Raw genomic sequence first — 17,845 nt, 5'->3', positions numbered from 1 at the left:
TTTCCAGCTTCTCCCTAAACAAAGACTTCTATGGGTAGCTGACATGACTTAAAGAGTAACCATTGCACAGGTTACTCTCTGTACTTGTTAGTTTTCTGTTATTATAGCATGTCTTTAATGCTTGACATCCGAACACTTTTCCATATATAGAGTTGGCCTAATGCCGGTCATATACATCCACATAACTGTATTTTTTTAAGGCACCAGTACCTGCTAAATATTCTTTGGTAGATGTAGTAGGCCATTTGCGCTTTATTCGTTCTTTTTTCAGTGTTAATTTTCCAATTCAGTTTTTTATCGATTCTCAGCCTCAGATACTTTGTGTGACTGTGACGGATAGATACGACTTTGTACCACCTATTGAAGGAAGATTAAATTGCGTTATTTTGGTCTTACTCGTGAAAAGCATTAGTTCTGTTTTATTGGAGTTAACAGCTAGTCTGTTATACGCGATCCATAGGTGTAAACTTTGTAAACTCCTTCAAAAATCTCACTGATTGTCGAAAGAAATATTCTTGGCACTATCAACACCATGTTGCCTGAATATGTTATTGATTTAACGCCTTCTCCATTGAGTTTAAGTAGTCTAAGTCCATATTATCATTAAATTGAATTGAATTCAAGTTTATGTTGCAATTAAAGCATATTCTGAACAAGTGGAACACTACAATTTTATACTCTACTAAGTTTATAATTCATTTTCATTCGCTCTCTCCGCCTCGACAGAAGTCCAATTACTATCCATAGATCCTTTTAAAATCATAAACTATTCATCCATTCACTGAAATGACTTTCCGACACTTCCTAAATGAATTTCGTTGCAATTCGCTGGCTTCTTAGCGGATTAATGTCAAAATTTTATTTATTTCACTGTCATTTCCGGCGCGAACCTCAATTAGGATTATGCCTTCGTCCGTGTTTGTTTTATATGTATGTGCACGTTTGTTTGTGTCTGTGTAAGTGAGTCATTATGGCGGGTAATCAAGAAACTTTGTGAAAAATACATAAAATTGCGAATGCCAAATATTTACAAATATCTTCAAACAAATGACTCATGAAGTCTAAGATCCGGAGCAGTTGTAAATAAGAGATGAGCGCGCCAGCCCAGGCATGGCGGGCGGCCATAAAGTTTGGCTTATAGTAATTTATGAATTTGGCGACAAAATGAACCGGGAGAATTTGCAAGAAATGCCGTGCTTTACGCCATAAAAGCAAGCTTCGAAGCAAGCGCCGCGCAACAAAATCCCAAAATGGCAGCAACAACAATGCGCGCGGTACGCTAAGTTCAACAATAAACAATAATTAATAAAACGCATAAAATTGTGATAAACAGCTTCCGCAGCTTCCGTTTGATGCGCCAGACGGGCGAGCGTGCAGCCGGGCAGCGGTGGGTTGCGGGTGAGTGGGGCGCACGGCGGCGCCAAGGCAGCTGGCACTTTGTTGAAGCGCAAACAGCGGGCGGTACACTTGGCGGAAAGTTGCTGTGAGCCATAATCTGTGCGCCAACACACACGCGCACACACATATATATACAGGGGGGTATATGGAGACGCGCGACCTGCGCACACTCATAAATACATTGGGCAACAGTTATAAAAAGCGGAGAGTGCAACATTAAACTTTTCAAGCATCAAATTTGCAGCAGGAAGCTCATTGTAACTAAGCGAAGACGCTTGCGCGCGCACGCCGCGGGCGCCAGTTGCCACAAATTTTGTGCAGCGCTTTGTTTGCGCGTCTATGTGGCAAGATAAAGTTCGATTTTGTGGCGGCGCTGACGGTTGCAAGCAAAGTTTCGCAAGCACTTTGCTTATGATACACATAAATACCAAAGATACACACGCGCACACACACACCCGCAAACCGGCTTAATTCTTTGCGCACTTGTGGCGTGGTACGGTGTATCTCTGTGCTTTGTGCGGGAAGTTCTTGCAACTTATAATGCTTTAAACAGCAAATTTTTAATTATTTCGCGCTTTACGACCACAAGGCGTTGCTGTTGCAACATAAGTCGACGCAAGTACAAATTTTAACTGTTTGCGCTTCATTGTGTGTGTGTGTGTCTGAGCGTGTATTTGTGGTAATAAACGCTTGCAGCACTTTCATGCTTGTATGCTTGTTTGCACTCTTGATTTGCTTTGGCAGTGAGGCATGTAATTGCATTAACGCGTGCGTGTGAGCGCACACACACATACATATACATATTTTAATATACACATATACATATGTGAGATTCCGAGTCACGCACACACTTTCAAACCACATGGGCATGGCTAAAGTTTTTGAAATGAAATAATTCACAGCCGAGCAAGTGTGCGTAAGTGTGTGGGTATATGTGTAGGTATTCGTAAGTATGGTGTGTATTATCTTCACATTGCCATATTGCCACATTTATTACGAATTCAATTGGATTTTACAGATTCACAGATTCACGTCTTCCTTTGCGCTGAAACTTTCCCTGCAGCTTTGAAGTTAGCTTCTCGCTTGTTTTCTACTTCTCTTCTTCTGTCATCCTTTTAGGCTTTACTGCCATTCCCAGCTTTTTTATGCGTTTTAAAACAAATAAATTTTAATGATGATTGCAAAGTTAATGATCGCGATGACGACGAAGTTGACGACTGCGTTGCTTAATGACTTGCCACACGCAAATGCGTATAAATATGCCTGCTACAAATTGCCGACTTATTGGCGAACCGTGTGTTGAAAGTGTGTTGTTGGAAAAAATTAATATTACTTCTTTGCAGCGACAATTTTTGATAGCTCAATACAGGGTGTTTACGGTCCTCAAGGCTGTAGGAGGCCCGGTGTTTAGCTTTCATGGAATTGAAGGCAAATTTCACAGGCTGAGGGACTGCAGAGCAGGTTGGATAGAGAGAGTTATTTAGCTTTCCACGTCGGCTGAACAAATTGTATCAAGATATGCACTAGATTTTAGACAGTATACTTTATTTAACATCGATTAAAGAGGTTTAGTTATAGAGTCTGCTATATATTAACCCAGTTTTTGAGATGTCGACCTGAAATTTCACACTCGTCCTTTTCTTTCTAAGGAGCTGTTTAATTGTCGGAACCGCCAATATCGGACCAATATACAGACTGACCCATCTAAATCAAATCTTCTGAGAAAAACTTTTTCATTTGTTGAGATATCTTCACGAAATTTTACCTGAGTTTTGCTCTAAGCCAATAGCGCAAGCTTCCAAAAACTGGCCCAGATCGGACCACTCTAGCATATAGCTGCCATTCAAAATAAATCAAGTTTTTGGAAGGAAGACATTTTTATTTGTATGCCAGTGCCTTTAGAGCCCTAGAGTATAAGGAGGGTAGAGTTCTTTCGTGACATAAGCGGACATCGTTAATAGTCTGGAAGCAACCGGTGTAGAACCCACCATTATAAAATGAATAAGAACTCTATGAAGCTACATGATGATGAATGCAGAATGGAAGGAAGCAAGATTGCTCAGATTAGCGCGAACAGGAACTCATAAGTGGTGTGTACTGTCGATATAGTTATACTGGTGACGTAAAAGTTCTTAGACTTAATTAGTAGCTGGATGACAAGCGCTCTAATCATCCAATAATGCGCATTGTCGGTAAAAGCTGGCTGCTGGCTTTTACAAGGGGATACAACATCCCGTCATTGAAACCCTCGCGGCGAAACGGGATATAGTTAACTGCTAAGGATCATACCGTATTTGATAATTGGTAGTAACTTTGGTGAGTGAAAGTGGAAAAGAGCGTGAAAAAGTCGATGGTGCCCTCTAGTGGCGCCTGTCTTCGGTCCATATGCATTGGTGAATTGTCATACAGGCAACCGTTGGAGCTAATAGGCGGGTTGTTGTTCTCTGCATAACAGGAGCACAAAGAATCACACCGACTGCTGCACTTGAAAGGCTATTCAATCTGCCACAAATTTTCATTGTAGTGGAGAGCTCGGCAGTGCAGGCAAGATTGGCCGCGTTAGGTGCGTTTTCCACAAGAAACGGTCATAGCTCGATCGGCAGGGGATCATTTGAAAAAATGGACCACATAACTTCAAGCTTTTTTGGGAGAGAAAGTTTCAAGTTCCGCTTAATCAGGGTGAATGGCACAAGGGCACCCGACCCAGAAGCGAAACTTTCAGCATCTAAACGGACGGGTTGAAAATGGAGTGGGCGCCGAGATCTATTGCGTGGAGCTGAATCTCAGGGGAGCTGCCGGAACTGTAGTACATTTCAGGTAGGTCCTTTCAGTCGGAAAAGCTGTTAACAACGCAGAAAATGACGTAAAGAATATCAATATATATGTATATGGTAGGTTGATTGCCAAGCGAAAATTAAGGCAATAACGTCAGATGATAGTTCGCCAGAGAATGTCCTTAGAAGCAGGGATGCAGTAGGTATAGTGCTTGTTGGAAAGCGGCTGCGTGTTTACTGGGTTCCAGGCACAAGGGCGTTCCGGAATATGAAACACTGATGAGATTGCCAAGAATGCGATTCGCCTTACTAGGAAACCAGCTTAGGAAATACCCAAGTCGTTAAAAACGATACTCAACGAGATTTTTGCATGAGCTGACTGGCGGATCAGGGTGTGATGCAATGCCTTAGGGGCATACTAGATCGCCAAGATCATTTGCAAGGGACCGGAAGGAAAACACATAATATTTCTATTCACATCGTCTCGAAAAGAATGCGGAACCGATCTCTAGAGATGGCCTAAAGATAGGTCAAAGCTTATTGGTCGTCACATGCGTTAGTCGGGCATTATTTAAGATGACACATGTAGGAAGTACGCGCAAGAGAGACGCTGGAAAGCCTCCTCTGCCGATGTCCGGTATTATCTATAACTTGGCTTAGATAACTCGGATCTGCACAGTTTAAGTGGGTGCTGAAAGTATCAGAACTACACATCAAGTCTCTATTAAACTTTGCAAAAAGCGTTGACGTCCTGCACGCCGTAAATGTCAGCTAATATTAGTAATGAACCCCCGTATCTGGCCTTATAAAGAATATCTGCAGGTATTTTCATAGCGTGAAAGCCAGTCAGTGTAAACTAATCTGCTCCCTTAAGTCTTCATCAAGAACTTGCTAGTTTTATTAGTAGTTGCCAAGGATTTTCAGTGGGTTACTCGGCAACTCATACATTCCTACTGTTTAGGCGTCTGTCTGCCAATTTTTGTTCGTTTTTATTTTTTGTTCTTCTTTCCATTTTCCTTCCGCTCTTCCTTAGGTAGTTAAAGCTTTCATTAAGAGCTTGAGGTGGGTGTTTAAAACAAGCGATTAACGTGGCGGGCGGGCAGTCATTAGCTGCGGCGGTATTAACGACAAAATCCGCCCCATCCTCTCATTTGTATGTATGTGTGTATGTGTGCGCTGCTTGTTGTAAATGTTTTTGTTTGGATTTACTTATATTTTTTCCAACAAAAGTTCTGCAATTAAAAGGCGAATTATTGCTTGCCACATGTGTCTGATCTGTGTTGGTAACAGTTTCAGCTTGTAAACTCGCATGCGTATGGAGGCGCCCATGTATCGTGCATGTATGTACGCATTGGTGTGTGTGTGTGTGAGCGCATAAACATTTTAAAACCAAAGTTTCGCATTCGCATACCGATTGCCGTGCAATTCCATTGCACATACACACATAGACACATCCCAAGTTGGCTTCTCCATGCCTCAGGCTACATGCCACATGCCACTTTTAGGCGCTGTTAAACAAAAAGTGGGCGCATAAATGGCAACAATAAACATTTCATTTACTTAATTTAAATAAATCAACTTTTGTTGCGCACTGTGGCCATAATTATTGTACGCACACACACACATGCATGTGTATATGTATTTGTTTACACCGCCATACATGCATATCATGTGTATCTACAAGTGTTGCATGACTTATAAATAATTTTAACTGTTGTTATTTGCTTTGTTTTTGCTGCCTGCCACACATTTCGTTGCCGCTTATTTGTGCGTGTTGTTTGTTGTTGTTGATTTTTTGCCGTTTTTTTATTGCTGATTTTATTTTTCCACTGTGATTTCATAATTTACGAGTTGTAAAAGTTGTCAGACGAATATGTTGCACGTTTTTAATGGTTGTGGCAATTCACTGAATACTACATACACACGCACACATGTTTGCCACAATTGCGTTGCACAGCCGCTGCTGTTGCCGCTGCTTCTTCCTCGTTTGTTTGTTGCCTGCTGGCACTTCTTTGCCACTGTTGCCGTTGCTGGCCATACTTACGATGATGTATGTGTAGCACAGCGTTTACGTATATGTTGCCACATGTTGCAACATATTTTCACGCGAAATTTTCTAAAATAAAAACACGCGCATTTGCCAACAGAATGTGTCGTTCGTTTCGCTTGCCAGTTTGATTGGCTGGTTGCTGATGGTTAATGGTGGCTTGGTTGACTGAGTGATCGTGCGGTTCCTGGAAGCGTTACGCACTCGTAAATTTTATCAACAATTTGTAGCTGTCGCTCGCATATTGAAGAGTTCGCAGAAAATGTGATAGCACGAATGTTGTTGTACTTGTATGCATGTATGTATGTGTATGTGAGTATATTGGTATGAATATTTAATGACATTAAAGGCTGATTGTCTTAAAGATTGCGAGTAATCACTTTCGTGGTCACAATTTACACTTTATACCAACAATTTTCTGCTCTAAGATCCATAAAGTGACCAACTTTGGTTAAAATATTTTGCTATGAACCCCCCTAATTTATTTTTGGAGTCTTTCATTCGGAGTCAGGTTAGATTAGTTTTGATGGCTGATCCGAAGTTCGCACTTGGAGTACTATATGCAGTCGTTTGTGGTGTCATGAAAATAGAACTCCTGTAATTCGAACTTAAGTCTCTTTGCTGGCTGACTTGTGACCCATAAAAAATTATCCAATCGCTTATTTTCTATTCCCACCAGTGCGATGTTACATTCGAAAGTGTGATTAAGACGGTAGCGCTGAGATGACTCCACTTCGTTTACTTCCCTATAGCTTCTACAGCTGGTGTCGGGTAAGATTCTCAACCTTACAACATGGACACCGATAGGTCTTTGGTCTTTTAGAACCCGCACAACTAGGGAGAGACCAGCCTTACTGCGAGCAAAGAGCTCACTGGATCGCTTACGATCGATTTTGGGCCAAAGGATCTTGCGATAGTACTACCGTGCGATGCCCAAGCCCCCGAGAAGTGCAGCTGTTTAATAGTAGAACACATGTGAAGATGGCAGCTCCGACCCATTCCCACTCTACTGATAGCGGAGCAAAGGTACCATTTCTTGTCAGCTCATCAGCTTTACAGTTGTCTGCGACTCCGCTGTAGCCTGGCATCCTGGCAATAGATTTATCTCAAAGTGACTCGATTTTGTTAATAGCGTAGTTAGGTATTTATTAACCGGCCTTGAACATATAGATTGTGAGCTCAAGGCTAGTATCGCTGTTCTGTTATCATAGCGGATAGTTACTTCTCTGGAGGAGGCTGAATTCCAGAGCAGTAAGTCTGCCGCTACTTCAACCTCGTCACTGAAGCTGATAGAGAGCTTCTAACAATATGTCCAACTCAACCAACGTTCCCTTCAAGCGCCGACCTATCCCTAAGAAACTCAAGCTCTCAATTTGCAGAAAAGAGGTTAGGTTAGGTTAGACTTGCAGTCGCGCACCTAGACCTACTGGTCCTTTGTAATGCTAGATGAACGATAAACTGACTAGGTTAGGTCATTCCGGCCGGCTGTTCCATCCTTAGATTTACTGTTCTCTTCTAGAGTCTGAAACTGATCAATCCAGTTGAATGTTTGTCATACCGGATGCTAACACTTTATGTGCAATTTAATATAGAGTTTGATACTTAAACTGCGAAGCTCTTGGTTATCTAAGACGAGTTCTAGACAAAGTCGAACCGAAGAATAGGAGTTCCAGCATCTCGCCCCATGCGTACTTCTTCGCACTTCCTGCAGGCGTCATCGTTACTGCCCAACCGGCTCACATGTTTGCCAATAAGCTCTTACCTGTCGATAGGCCAGGCAACCAACCAACTTGCAGCCCTTTCGAGACTGTATGAACGTGCTTTCTTTCCGCTGCCCTTGCACGTAATCTTGGCATTCCGAAGTGTCCTTAAAGCATTCCATCTCACTCTGACAGCCGGAGCTCTTCCGGAAATTTCATTGTGTATTGCAGAAAATAGCTATCGAGTCTTCTTGGTGCAGCTCTATTATGTGTTAAGTCGAAGGAAGATTTTTACAGCTTATACCCCCAAAACACAAAAGTTTCTATTGAGAAAATGCTTGATAGATAAAACTTGATTATATACAAAGAAACACAAAGACTTCTGAATCATAATCGTCTATTATCATATAAATTATAGCCATTCTAAGTGGCCCACTATTAATTTCCAATGCACGCAGGCAATATGCAGCAAATACCTGGAAACCAAAAGCAGCCACACGCAATAAATTGCAGCCGCTAAATTTGCTGCCAATCAGAACAATTTGCGCGCTCAAAGCCAGCGATTACAAGCGGCAGTTACTACTTCACTACTCGACACAAAAAGCCCAGCGTGGCACTCAGTATTAGAGCACTAGATCCTATCCAACGATAATCTACAAACGTGCCACCATCACCGGCTTTCATCACCTCTGTCAATACACACACACACACACACACACACGCGAAAAATGCGGCACAACAATAAATTAACGCTAATGATTAGCGCGCTAATCCAATTCGTGAGTGCAAAAATCAATCGCCGCACCAAAATCATAGCCCCAATAGGTCGACAACAACTCAATAGGGGCGCATGCTTGTGTGGCACGTAGCCAACTGTGATTTTTGCTGGCATTTTGGGCGTAGAATAGCCGCAGTGCATTAGCTAATAAACATCACAATTCATTAGTTGCATGCAGCATGCGGCAAGTAGCAGTGTGCAGCGGCACTACTGCACTGTGGTTGTGCCTCTTTATTTGCTGTTGCAGCAACAGGCGCACCAGTGAATTGCCGCAACTTGACATTGTAAATTACCGTAATTTGCGCGCACAGCAGCTGTGTTTTGTTGTTGCCAGCGGCAGGCTTATCGAAAAATGTGCATCGCACGCCGCGCGCTGCAGCGCCGCTGATCGTGAAATAGTTAAATTATTGCTTAGCTGTAAATGCGAATACCTGCGCGCAAGGTCTACGCCACAGCCGCATTTATTTATGTTGGCGATAAAATCGCACCAACTACTGCAGCCTGCGCGCAGCGGATAAGCGATCGATGCAACGTTGTGCTGACGCCCATTAAGCGTGTTGCAAGTTGGTCGAAGGCTATGTTTAAATTGCAGATTTTCAGTGAAGATAGCGCGCTGCTTTGTTGCCGTACCCTTTATGGTAGTGCGATCGCTGGAGCGCGCGCGCGCGTTTGTCCACTTCGCTGCATGCCACTTAAGCGCGCCAGCATATGTTTAGCTGTTTGCGCTCCTTTTATAGAGAAACATTTTTATTTTCCGTAAGCCCATTTGTCGCCTTGGGCGCATGCGTCGTATGTTGCACGTTAAAATGCCATAATTTCAATTGGTTTACGAGGTGGCACAAACTAACCATAACCGCGTGAGTACATGCGCACATATGCTGTATGTGCAGCGCGCGCTGGGCACTTGCTACATCTAGCATGCCGCGCGTTCGCTTACCGCCCACCTTTGCGCGGCTTGCAGCGCTCTTAGCGTTCATTCCAAAGGATTACAATAATTGAGTGACGCGATTAGTGCTGCGGCTGCGGAAATTGCAAAATGTGTGCGCCAAGCAGCTGCCTGCCACTGTCACCACCGCGACTGCGGCTGCCGCAATTACACTGATGCTGCATCGCCTGTTGGGGGTGTGCATGCAGCCAAGCTGTGGCGCTTGCTTTGGCGGTGGCCACAATTTTTATGACACCGCGGTGGCTTTGTAGGCAACGCGCGGCGCTAATAGTGTGGCGCGGCAGGCGTGTAGGCTCGCCTACAAGAAAATCCTTTTACATGCGTGTAATCTTTAGCCGCTTAAATTGCTTTGTTATGAATATAAAATAGGCGCTTGGCTGTAATTGCAATCTCGGGCTTCATTAGGCGGAACTTACATGTGTGCGCTGGTGCGTTTTCGCAGGTAAAAGCTCAATTAATACGGCGGAGTTCATAAAGTAAGTGGTGTGTCGGTGAGTGTTTAAATTTGCAAGGCAATGCATTTCAAGTGTTTCTTCTGGCATTTATTGGGCACTTTTTCATGATTTTGAGATAAGCGCGCTATTGGTTTGGATTCTTAGAGATAAAACCTCTGGCGTCTAATTGATAGGTATTTGTTTTTGTTGATAAAAGTTGAGTTTGTTGAAGTAATAAATTGGAGCTTTTGTTGAAATTCTAAAAGCCGAGATTACAGCAACTAATTAAATTAATATTTAGATCTTTGATAAAAGTGGCAGATAGAAAGCAACTTGTTTTGACTTGGCGTAAAGTTAATTCTATCAACACAGACCTCTCTAGTAGTAAGTGGGCTAACCACATTGTAGTAGTACACAATTTTCAATATCTCTTCCATTTTCACCTTTATTCTGTGTCTTTATTCGAAGAAGGAGTGGCGATCCGAAAAAGAAACATTTTTCATTAAAGTCTGTTTTGGTATAATTTTCTTTAGTCTGCCCGTAAGGTGGCATCCTTTTACCCTTAGTCTGGATCCTAATGGTGAACGAACTTTTGAAGGAACTTGTGAAACGATACTCCCGGCTGGTGGTTTACGCGGACGACGTAGTCTCTCGGTAAAACTAAAATACCTTAACACCGCTACCGATCTCACGAAAGGGTATCTAAATGTGGTAATCAAGTGGGCGGAGAGAGAAATGGATTGGCCATGAAACCAAATAAAACTGAGCTAGATACAAAACCCCTGATGTTAATCTTCTCTCTTTGAGGGCCTCTATTCTTCCTCCAGTGGACAGAGTGAAGTACTAGGGGCTTATGCGAAATAGGAAGCTCTCATGGAAGCGAAACATTGAGGACAGAGTGAGGAGGACATCGTTCGTCTTATATTGTTGTAGAAGAGCAATTGGGAAGAAGTGAGATCTCTCTCATCAGAAGTTGTGTCCTGGCCCTATAAATTGATAGCTAAGCCAATATTGTTGAACGGAGTCGTTGTCTGGTGGAAGATAGGAAAAGTACACCAGCTAAGCAGCTGAAGTATGTTCAAAGAACGACCTCATGAGCATTTGTGTTGGAATAAGGACAATACCAACAATGACACTCAATGTCATTCTCAACGTAACAGCTGAAGATATACATAGCTCATAGGTGCTTGTTGGCGAACTCTGCTGTTAGACTTAGGGAAGCTGGGTCCGAGAACAGATAGTAATTCTCTACTATTTCGATTCTAATTTTACAATTTAGACCATCACGAAACCATCATCTGTCGCTTCCTTTTCTGTTCACACACCTGCGAGGTACTTGTGAGCAGGGCGAAGCCGTTGGAGTAGAGGTGCAGTGAGCTTCGTCACGGATGAGGTTTGAGCTCCAACAAGAGGTGGAAGCCTCTGTCGGGAGCTCCCCATCAACTCTAGTTTCAGACCACCAGACTACTGTAGCGTCTTTCAGGCAGTAGTGGCTTTCATCAAGGTAACGTAAGATCCTGCTCCGAAGTGCAACTTCCTTCAATAAGGTGTGCATTCATTCTGATATCCGAGCGGCTATACTGGCTTTTGAGTCAAGTCATGGAGTACATAGCCTTAACAGAAATAACTTCAAGCCTCTTTCATATTCGGTAACAGCGGCACCGCCGGTAGCTATAAAGCCGATGACCTTGTTAGGTAGGGTACTCTTATTGCAATTTCATTCGATTGGAAGAAATTCAGTTATCCGTTGTCCAATTGCGTTCTAGCGCTGGACTTATGTATATACAGTGACCTTGGCAGGCGCTGGTCAGAAACCAGAATTTGTGCGACTGCGAAATCCTTCTTGCACTTTAAGTAGTTTTCGGGTAACGCAAAGCACAGTTATTTGTCCATGTAGGCTCCACTGATTTTGGATCAACCTTACGACCTAACACAACCTAATCTTACTTAATCTGCTTTATAATTGCTTTCTATGTTCTGCGAGGGTATTTTTCAGACTTGAAATGAGGAATTAATGGTTAGATCATTCGTCTTGATTAGGTGCTACAAGTAAACTTCGAGCGTTTCTTACTTGCAAAAAAAAAGTTGATACCATATGTTATGTCGTCCTTGTACAGAAAACCGGAAAAGAACCAAAAGCAGCGCTTCAATCTTCGAACATTGATGATATCTGATTCTGCTTCTACAGAGCAAAGCAGAACAACTTAAATCCTTAAGTCGCCAGATTGAGTGAGTTAACCGAAATGCTGGCGAATATTTAGCAGAAAGTTTTGAGCGAAGCGCTGGCACTCAGAGGAACTAACTAAGTTGCGAAAACACTTCGAATTTAATTAATTTGTTTGAACTACGCGTCACTTGCCAGACAGTGTTGCATGAAGTCTGTGAAGCCAAAGGATCACATGTAAAGAACACTTAATTAAAAACAACACACACAAACATACCAACACACACACACACACAGCAATGCCAAGAGCCAGCCGCGGTCGGTGCCGCACTGATGCGCGTAATGAAGCATCATTAATTTCAATAAATTCACTATTACAACAGATTTGAGCCAAACAAAATATGCATGCGCAGATACAGCAACAACAACAATAGCAGCAATAACAAAACAACAAACACACGCTGTCAAATGCGCAGTTCGCATGCAAAATGCAATGAAAGCGCAAAAGTTGCTGCCAAAAGTTTGATGCGCGCAACGCTCGCGGGGAGAGGAAGCGCGCGTATGCGCTTGTCTGTCGGTGCTTTGGTGTGTAGGTGTGTGTGATAGCTAGTAATAACGGCGAAATATGAACTTTTCAATGCCGGAAAAGCAGCCACGAATGCAAATGATGCACATGTTGCACATACAAAGCACGTACTGGTATATATGTGTGAGCGCACGTGGGTGTATGTGTGTGTATGTCCTTTAGGTATTTCATTCTGCATGCTGGTGAAAGTTTAACGGCGCTCATAAATACTAGCGCACAATGCACACCGACACGTGAAAGTTAGTTAGATTGTAAATACCTGTACTATATACCTGTACATTGTGTGCAGGTGGCATGCAACACGAACACGCACGCGCGCGCGCACTCAAAGCAGACATGCCTCACTTGCCATAAGTTGTGTTGTAATAAGTTTGCGCGATGCGGCGTTAATCATGCTAACAACGGTGGTTGCGTAAAAAACAACAACAACAACAACAATAATGACTTACACACCAACCACACACACACACACACACACACACGATGCGCACACATGCAGCCACACAACGGAAATGAGTTAATTGACTTTTGTTTTCTTGCCTTGTCGTGGCGCAACGCCAGCGCCGCCAACTTCGGCTTGCGTCGTGGCATCGCGCAGAAAGCGGAAACAACCCAGAGTTGCTTGCGCCACAGACACACAATCACAATTGAATGCATTTGTAGTGGGCGGGACGTATGCAGTTGCCTTATTATGTCTGCATGCTAATGAGCTGTTGCATGCCACATGCCGTCTACACCGTACGTGTGTATGTTGACAGGCTTTCTTGCAAATAAAATTGTTCGCGTAGATGCTTCGGTAATTAGCTGATGAAAACAAGGCAATTTTCATGAAATTCTCATGTCATTATTTCATTGTACTTTTAGGGCGTTTCTGTGTTCTTGGCTAGCAGCACTAGTAAGGGTAAGGGCGATGTAATTTGGGAGACGAAATCATTATCTTCTATGCTTGCTTCTATTACGTTGGCAGGATCTCTGCCCAACGTATGTTTCAGTCACAGATGCGGGAATATTTAGTAGTCGGAAAAGTATTTTCGTATTTCTAATCAAAGTTCAACTTATTTTTTTTATTTGATTTATAAAGAACTTTTCTGTACCATTTTGGTCGACCACTTTTTGCCATTTTGCCGCTAGAGACATTCTTCCACCAGTGTAAAACTTTTCTGGTTTCTCGTAATTTTCACAGGCTTCTCTTGAAGCCAACTTTACTCCATTAAAAGAGTTCTGCATTGACCGAAACAAGTAGCAGTCCGATGGGTCAAGGTCAGGGCTATATGTTGTATGCATCAAAACTTCCCAGCCAAGCTCTCCCAGTTTTTGACGAGTCATCAAAAATGTGTGTGGACTAGTGTTGTTCCGAGGGAAGACGAAGACCTTTCGGTTGATTAATTCCGGCCGTTTTTTCGATTGTTTGCTTCAATGTCATCTGTTGTTGACAGTAAAATGTAGAATCATCGTTCAACCAGGCTGGAGCAGCTCTTAGTGGATGATTCCTTTTCTATCCCACCAAACACTCGGCATAACCTTTCGACGTATCAATCCTAGCTTTGCGACCCTTCTCCATCTTCTTCGCACATTATTGATCCACTTTTCGTCTCCTGTTAGTATTCGCTTCAGAAATGGTTCGATTACATTTCGTTTCAGCAAATAATCGCAGATGTGAATTCAGTCCATTAAATTTTTCACAGACAATTCATGTTGTACCCAAGCATCGAGCTTCTTTTTGTAGCCAGCCTTTTTTAAGTGGCTCAAAATTGTTTGATGATGAATATTAAGTTCCTTAGCGATGTCATTGCTGCTTATGGGATCGTTCTGCTCAATATTTTCCACAATTTCATCGACCTTTTCAACGATAGTTAGATTTCCACAACGGAAGCGTGCGAACCATTGTTGCGCTAGACGAACTGATACAGCATCGTCTACGTAAACTATTGACAAAATACGAAAATACTTTTTCGACTATACAATAAATAGGTTATATCTACCACAACCAAGCTATTTTCGAGAACTTTATATCCGCATAAATATTCCTGCATTTATTGCCTACAAAGATGAAGAAATTGACTCACACGATAACCGACTTTATCTCTTAAAAGGTCGAAATAAATATTCCTGTGCCATGAATTATTAAATAAGTAATGAATAAAATTGGTCTCCCAAACTAAGCAATTCCTTAGGTACAACAATTACCATTTTCATTTACATTTTTTATAACTGATTCGAGTTTACATGCCTATGAAATTATTCGTGTTCGTAATATGGCCGCCAAAGTAGATGCGCTCGTTGTCCATAACAGCGTAGAAGAATGGCCGATTGATGTCAAATTCGGTGCACTTTTCGATTTCGGTCAGTAGAAACGACACTAGAAGAGCCAAATACACACAAAATTAAACTAAAAAGGTCACAACTTCAAACCCGTTATAGCTCACCTTTCGAGGATGATGCGCCGGTGCCATCGTCGTTGATTTCAATAGCGGCTATATGCCTTATTTGCGATATCTTCGTTATGTTGAAGGCCGTTAGAAGGCGTGTAAAGTCGATACAATCGTTGAATATCGCATTTATGCCAAGCTTGAAGAACAAAGCGTTAATAATCATTCCAAATGAGACTCATATACGACTATCAAATAAGCACAATTTAGTCACTCACCTCCTTTAATATCTCATTTATGAGCAGATTCGACTCCAGTTTGACACGTGGCATACCCAATTTCACGTTTTTCACCTTTAACAACGACGGCAAGACGGTAATATCGACGCGTTGCAGCTTCAGGTGCTCTTCCAGTTTCGGCAAACCGTCGATCTCCTTAGGTATGAGTATGATAAGCTTCACATTTAAATTACGGTAAGGTAATACAAGTGCCGTGGCCTTCAACTCGTCCAACTCGCCGAATGGTAATTCGCAGTAGTCGTGCATCATAGGCACCTCCACCTTCTCGGTTGGCGTTAACCAGAAATCACTTTTAGTTAGAAATTTCTTCGGGAATGCCTTCCGCCATTTGCTCTCGAAACGGCCAATGCTTATGAGCAAGTTATGCTGCAGTACGTCCATTGTGTCAGCTGCAATGCGTGTACTTATTTGGTCTTCCGTCTGTTCATTAATCCAGGTGTTAATGTGATGGGTGATGCCTTCCAGCAGCTCAAAGTTGATATTCTCCGGTCGAGTTTGAAATTGTTCCAAGCAGGTAACGCGGAATGCCATATCGATCTCAAAACGGTTATCCACATAGATGGCATTGTGCTGGGTGAAGACAAACTCGTCCTTGTTGGCATTGCGACAGGCTTTGAACTCTTGTATGCCCTGATGAGAGCTCTTCAAACCCATCGCCGCGAGCAGTTCGCGATGCGGCTCGCGTATGACAGAGATGCTGATTATGGTCAGTAGCGAGCGAATGGCTACTGGCGATATAACGAAATTGCTCGTTGGCTCATGTTTGGCCGTGACATAGATCAAATCGGATTGAAAGAGTGTACTCGCTGGCGCTGACGAAGACAAATTGCGTTTGACGTGAGCTGCAATTGAAAGGACCGTATGTATCATGATACCGCACTCAATTAGTTTGGGTGTTGTTTACCTCTAAAGCTCATATTATCTTTAATCGATGTATTGTTGTGTTTTATTGATTTTAGAAATTTTGTATTACATTTTAAGAAATTTTGAGATTTATTTTTGTTTTTTCTGTTTTGAAAGCTTTCAAATCTGAACTTTTTTTCATTTGTTTTGTTATTCGGAGAAAAGTTAACAGGGTGCTGAAAAAAGCGATACGATGAAAAAACAAATCGTGTGGCATATTCGCAATGTGAACCAGACCTAAACTATAATTCCTCTGCAGGCTGGAGATGGAGATCTCAGCAGTTTACGATTTCTGATAATACAAAATGTTTCTTTTAAAAGAAAATAGCAATCTATCTGCACACTATCTACACACTAGGTGGTCCTTTTTCCTCAGACCTTCTGCCTTTTAAACCACTTATTTGAGGTTCTCCTCTTAATCCTGTATCACCATGAGCTTAAACGTAGCGAACCTATTGGGCGCTGTTCACCAGGAAGTCCTCAAAGACCAACACTACCTTGTTCGCCCTTGATTACCATTAATCCGCGCTTACCTCTTGTACCGGGTAGTTCTGACAAAACTGGTGCTCCAGCAAAACTGGGACGTCCTTGCAATCCAGCTGGTCTACTTTCCCCATGGCCATCTGCAGCGCATTGTTCTCTTGTAGGATATGGATTTTCAAGCTCACACATTTCTACTGATTAACCAGATGCCCCTAGCTTTCCTACTAAACCTTAAGAGTTATGAACGCCTGGACGGACAGGCTGTTTCTCCGGCTCAAAAGATTCAGAACTTCCATATTCACTTTTTCCACCTAGTAGTCAAGATAGTCAGCTGGGTCCATGTAGAACTTGGTAGTCCACGAAGTCCCTTAACAAATAAAATTTAGTTGCATGGGGATTCAAATATGGAATTTTCAATAAAATTCTCACTAGTTATCCATCATGTCCTGGGGTTCCGGCTCCACCACGCTCCCCTGGTATTGTATATTAACCAACCGGAACTCTTTCTTCTGTATATCCAAGTTTTTCAGGCAATCCCGCAGCGACTGTGGTCTTACCGGGCCTTGTGATCCTGGCGGTCTTGCCGATTCATTTTTTTCAAGTGCTTTGGATTACCAGCAGCACTTGAAAGGACTCCAGCACGTCCAGGTTCTCCACGTTCATCATCATCTTCTGGAGTATCAAGCGGACCTTGAGCTCCTTGCAAACATAATATAATAAGCAGTGAGACCATGAAAGACCCATTTAAAGTACTTCAACCAATTTCCGGCTCAATCAGCTCCAACTACTCCATTAATATGCACACTTACTTATATACTTGCAACATGTGCTACATTTGCATTCACTACCCGCAGCTAACACGCCCACTTCAATTAAACGCCTAACACGTCGATACCGTTATTATGAACAAACAATCGGCTCATTTGCGCACGTGCCACAATCCTAAAAATTGACTAAGCATTCA

At 42.6% G+C, this 17,845-nt stretch overlaps 1 protein-coding gene across 1 annotated transcript; it reads right to left on the bottom strand.

The window, feature by feature from the left end:
* Window positions 1–8,861: 8,861 nt before the first annotated feature.
* On the bottom strand, window positions 8,862–16,472 carry LOC126755895 (antitrypsin-like). The gene is made up of 5 exons (XM_050468618.1): window positions 16,400–16,472; window positions 15,475–16,337; window positions 15,254–15,395; window positions 15,054–15,186; window positions 8,862–9,081 (listed from the first exon to the last, which is right to left on the bottom strand). Exons 1-5 carry the CDS (start codon window positions 16,410–16,412, stop codon window positions 8,862–8,864), a joined length of 1,371 nt encoding a protein of 456 aa, XP_050324575.1. The 5' UTR covers window positions 16,413–16,472.
* Window positions 16,473–17,845: the final 1,373 nt, after the last annotated feature.

The sequence above is a fragment of the Bactrocera neohumeralis genome, chromosome 4 (assembly GCF_024586455.1).
Source record: "Bactrocera neohumeralis isolate Rockhampton chromosome 4, APGP_CSIRO_Bneo_wtdbg2-racon-allhic-juicebox.fasta_v2, whole genome shotgun sequence".
In the NCBI taxonomy this organism is placed as follows: domain Eukaryota; kingdom Metazoa; phylum Arthropoda; class Insecta; order Diptera; family Tephritidae; genus Bactrocera; species Bactrocera neohumeralis.
Note: the sequence above shows the minus strand (reverse complement) of the source record. Positions and strands in the feature narration are given on the sequence as shown.

Bases quoted from the DNA above. Each gene is read 5' to 3' on its own strand.
- LOC126755895 (XM_050468618.1), bottom strand. The intron at 15,187-15,253 runs GTGAGCTATAAC...TGGCTCTTCTAG, and splicing joins CGGCGCATCATCCTCGAAAG to TGTCGTTTCTACTGACCGAA. The intron at 9,082-15,053 runs GTAAACTCGAAT...TTTCACGATCAG, and splicing joins ACGAATAATTTCATAGGCAT to CGGCGCTGCAGCGCGCGGCG.